We start from the raw sequence: 4,967 nt of genomic DNA, 5'->3' as shown, positions 1-4,967 counted from the left end.
AACAGTATTCATTTTGTCCGTATATATATTGAGAGACAATTAATTCTTTTTACATACAATTTATTGCCGATGGAAAGGAATTTTTTTTCTTTTTCTCCCAAGTTAAAGGATTTCTAAACTGAAATCCTAATCGGGAAACATTTTTATACGTAGGTATGGATGTCGACCAGGAAATTCCAGTTTTCAATATCTTTCTAGAAACTATTTCGAATTTTGTTATCTCCAGTCTTTATGTCGACACCTTTCCCATCTGTCGCTAACATGCCGGCCGGCTTAATACCGTGGGCTACACATATGCAAAGTATTCAAAGACACGACACGCACGCAGCTTTATCGATCGGGTCGAGTAGCCGGCACACCTAACAATGAAGTCACCGTTCGCCCTATATCGACAACCTGATCACATGCGTGCATCAAAAGACATGCAGTTTGTATTTTAGTTCGTTGGAATATAAAAAATACTTTGTTAAAAATCAGACAACAGGATATGAATCTACTTTGGGATTGCCCATATCCAACTAACCATGCGCGAAATCAAAATCTAGGCCATCAACGACAGCGCGCCGGCATACTATGACGTTAGCGACCAAGCCTAAAAATAGCAAACGATCACTACACAAATATGACTAATATTCAGGACAATTTTAATAGTTCGGTTTTCAAATGTTGAAAACTTCATTCACTAGTTAAATATTAAAGACAATTATGCAAATAAACGAGTAGTTATGCCAAGAACGAGAACGTTCATTCAAATCGGTAGGGCGTGGCCAAACGAGTCTGGAGGCCGCAGCCAATTCACCATTGCAAAATTTAAAGGCAATTTTTGTCACAATTTAATCTCGCTGTGACCAGAATTCTTGTTGTGTATATACCAAATGATATATAGATAAAGATACTCTAGAATATCTGTACTTCCTTTACAATGTCGACACTAAATATGCCGGGTCGGGCAACGCCCATGTACATACCATTAGGGCTCTTCAATTCATTGATTGAAGGCTTGCGGATAAATTTAGTTGAAACGGTGTATAATAATACTTTACAGCTCATCAGTAAAAGCAATTGAACATTCAACCTAAAATTATGAATTCAAATATGGAATTCCGTCGGACAAAATGAACCAATATTATACAAGCATAAAGCGAGATATTTCATACCAGAACACAATCTTTAGCAGAAAGTTGCTTTAATAACCACAGTATACTTCATAATGGAAATCTTTTCTTCAAATACAATATTGAATTACAAAAACTCCAGTTTCAACTAATTTAAAAAAACCACTTTCTTACCTGATGACGGGGCCTTCCAACGATGGAGGGGAAAACGGCACGTGGAGCGTCATCTCCAGCGAAACCGGCTTTACACATTCCAGACCCATTGTCTACAACCAAAGCAGCAACATCATCGTCACACATTTTGATGGTTTAGGTGTCTACCCCAAATTCTACCCAAAAGAAATATTCAGTGTGTTCCTCTCGACCGTCAACGGCAAAGTGACAGAATACCGGCTGAATGCACAGTTTTAAACGCACTCGAACTCGAATGTTCAGCTGTTGGCACGCTCGATCTCGGCAATACCATAAAAGGAGATGTAGTTATCCTTATAAGGCAATACGACTAGAAAGCGTTTGGGCTATTTTTATACACCATTCACCGCCTAGATACACATGGGTGAGTAGCAGAGTTCGGCGATAAGCTCCGCCCAGAATTTCATGTTTTTCACCCAGGTAAAAACGAGGGCCACGTATAGAGCGTATGTGTGTGTACAATGTCCGTATATAACCTACTAGGAAATTTGGATATTTAGGGAATTATCATAATATATTACCATATAAAGGTATATAATGATAATATGCCAAACCTACGAGCTGTACACAACGGAAAAGCGCACGGGACACAACCACTTAAAATAGACATGAGTCAACAAACCAGCCTCGTAATATACAATAACCAAAATCGCACAATGTGCAAGGCGATTTGGCTTGGTATTAAAATTTTAACATTTAATGACAAATTAGAGGTAACTGAACCGTTCATGTTTGGAAAAATACCTTTTGAAAAGAACAATGGTAACTTATAATCTTTCAAATTTTGGTTTCAATTTTTTATCCGGGCCGGGATTACTTATATTGGTGACACGATCACTAACGTGTGTAAAATAGGAGTGAGTGAAAGACGGGACAATACATTAACACTAAATATCCATCAGACAGTATTGCTGAAAGGGAAAATTCACTGCAAGTCAATGATTATGTATTGATTTTCATATTTGAGATATGAATTAATAATAAAACTTTATTAACTGTGTTTAAATGTTTACCTACTGTATTAACAGAGGTAGCAAAATAGAGGTCAATTCCGTGATATGTTAATGTAATCAACATAATTTAAGGACAATCACCGGATTAAATATTTTTTTAAAAGTACAATAGTGATATTATGCTTCTCGGAATAGGTATAATAAGTTTGTAACGACAAAATGACTGAAATTGTGCGGTAGTTTAATACATTCCATGAAAGTTTTGTATCTAAAATTATTTACCATTATTTTTTTTTGCCGAACAGGAAGTAATTTGGAATTCTTCCTGGTTTAACGTTTCAAGTCGTATCTTAAAAATAACTAAAAATTCCCCTACTTAAATTCCAAGTGATGATTCACAAAATTATACTTCCTTACTGTACGGGATTCAATATATGCGATTGTTGTTCGTCGTCAACAGCACTTCCTTTTCTTCGCTGCATATTTTAAAACAAAATATAAATGTTAAGATATACCTTGTTAATTTGATTTTTGTTTTGTTTGAACTCGTGAACAGAAATGACATTGTTTGTGCTCTGGGAGTGTACACCGCCCCACAGTGCTGACACAACCACCAGATACTAGTACCTTATATGTACACACACATTGATACAGGTAAGTTAACCAGAATAAAAAGCATTGTCGTCTTTTATATCTCGTCCATGTGTTCTAATTTTAACACATCTTTATTACACCTTTAACAGTCGTTATTTCTTTTAGGAATCTTTCATTGTACAAAGACAAAAAACTCGTATTTGGTTTAGATATTTAAATGTCATAGTCATAATTTTGATAATAAACAAACATAGTCTTATCGGGAAGTTGATCAGCAGAAAACCCACCTCACTCAGGTGAAATCGCACGCCATGTGTTCGATGACGCATGCTCGTTGCAACATTCATCCTGTTTGTAGGATCCTCGCCATGATTTATGATCTCGTTCCGACTACTGGTTCATTTTTCTTTTTAACGTTTTCGTTCTTTAATAAACAAAGTACAATCATATTCTATCGGTTTGTAGTTCTGATATAATATCACGTGTCAGGAGAAAAGTCTAGGTATATGCATTGTATATAGTAGAATGTATTACCTACATCAGGTGACTCTCTGTATTGTGTATGACATTTTTCTTTCGTACACTAATATGACGATGTAAATTACATTTCACGCCGTCGTAGAGAAATATACACGTAAGGTGAAATCGACTTAATTGTCTGTATTTCTGCTGATACAACCAGTTTGTGTTTGTGTGAGCACATTACAAAAAAATGTCAGTGGTGGAGTGTGGAGCAATGTTAGCTTTACACAGGCAACTACCAAGCTAAGTTAAAACTAATACAGGACGGCTTTTTGATTTAGAAGAAGGTAATATGTTCAGGCTACGAGCTTCAATTAATTATCAATTATTGGGGTGGGGAAGTGGGTGTGGTGGGTTTGGGGCTTCTGGGGTGGGATCAGAAGTTAGATATAAAAAATACGTATTTTAACCGTAGTTATCTCATCCAGACAAACCCCTGTGGTGACCTTTATAGTTTATGTTTGCATGAAAGGTCGAAAGGCCGTATTAGTTCACGTAACACCCATGAAATAAATAAATAAACAAACAGTATTATAAACGTATAATATACTAAATAGTTATAAAGAGCACATCACAAAGTAAAAGTCCAGGTATATCTACATAATAGGACCCATCCCGTCTAGTTTTCTGTAATATATTCTGTGTCACCCTCAGAGTCTGCCTCACAAAACCAGAATACAATTACCGCGACCAAATCTCAACTAAGGTGACCTTGGACCCACCACTCCAAACAATATAAAATATGAAGCTATCTTAAGTGGGTCGGAATATGACGCGATCACATGGTTCCCGGGAGTGATGAAAAATTTATGGAATTACGTACGTACATGTATGTGGTGCTTTAAATTATGTGTATTGTGGTATTGTAATTACCTCCGAATACACAACTACACATTTGAATACTTGTGTATATGAAACACTACCCCACCCTCTGCTTTACTCTGTACCGATCTATTCTATTCCATCTCCCTGGTCCCTTCCCCTTCCCCGTACCGTGAGGCGCCCAACGTGACTATCGTATGACTGTCAGTCCTGCCCCGCCCTCAACCATCCCTCGATTGTAAATAACTGTAAATCGTAAATCCCTGTGGTTGTGGTGATCAGGTTTGAATACATAAATGATAATTACAACAGAAATTGTACCGTCTGCAATAATTTTATCATTTGTGACTGTAAACAATTTCATTTTTAAATTAAATTCGAAACAAATATGTACATGAATATACATGCTTGGATGGGGATTAAAATACGCTAAAGGCCTAGATTGTAGTAATCTTCTCAGTTCTACGCCTATTCATTCACTCGTGCGATTAATGTTTTCGAGGCAAGGTACATACAAAATAAGATTATTGTCCCTAAAATGAAAAAAAAGAAGTAAAAATTCAACTATTTCATTTTGGAAGAGTAGAAGATTTATGTGATAAATGTGGTTTTATGTATAACGATGTTGCTGTTCATAATATTATTGTCGTGCAGTGTGAACGTACTGACAGTTTTTACGAGACAGTCTATGTAATGACGTTATAAGTGACACATAACATTTAGCAAGTATTTACGCTCATTGTCTGATAACGATCCTTTCCATATCCTA

At 36.3% G+C, this 4,967-nt stretch overlaps 1 protein-coding gene across 1 annotated transcript in view; it reads right to left on the bottom strand.

Annotated features, from left to right (window-relative positions):
• The window catches only part of LOC132552622 (actin, cytoplasmic), a 2,928-nt gene extending 1,432 nt beyond the window's left edge, over positions 1-1,496 (bottom strand). Inside the window, exon 1 of the mRNA XM_060216811.1 lies at positions 1,290-1,496. Coding sequence (XP_060072794.1) covers positions 1,290-1,415 — 126 coding nt within the window. The 5' untranslated portion in view covers positions 1,416-1,496. The remainder of the gene's footprint in view (positions 1-1,289) is intronic.
• Between the last annotated feature and the right edge of the window lie 3,471 nt (positions 1,497-4,967).

Source organism: Ylistrum balloti, unplaced genomic scaffold (assembly GCF_031769215.1).
Source record: "Ylistrum balloti isolate Yb309-2 unplaced genomic scaffold, AGI_CSIRO_Ybal_v1 Utg370264, whole genome shotgun sequence".
Lineage (NCBI taxonomy): Eukaryota > Metazoa > Mollusca > Bivalvia > Pectinida > Pectinidae > Ylistrum > Ylistrum balloti.
This window is presented reverse-complemented; position numbering and strand designations above follow the sequence as displayed.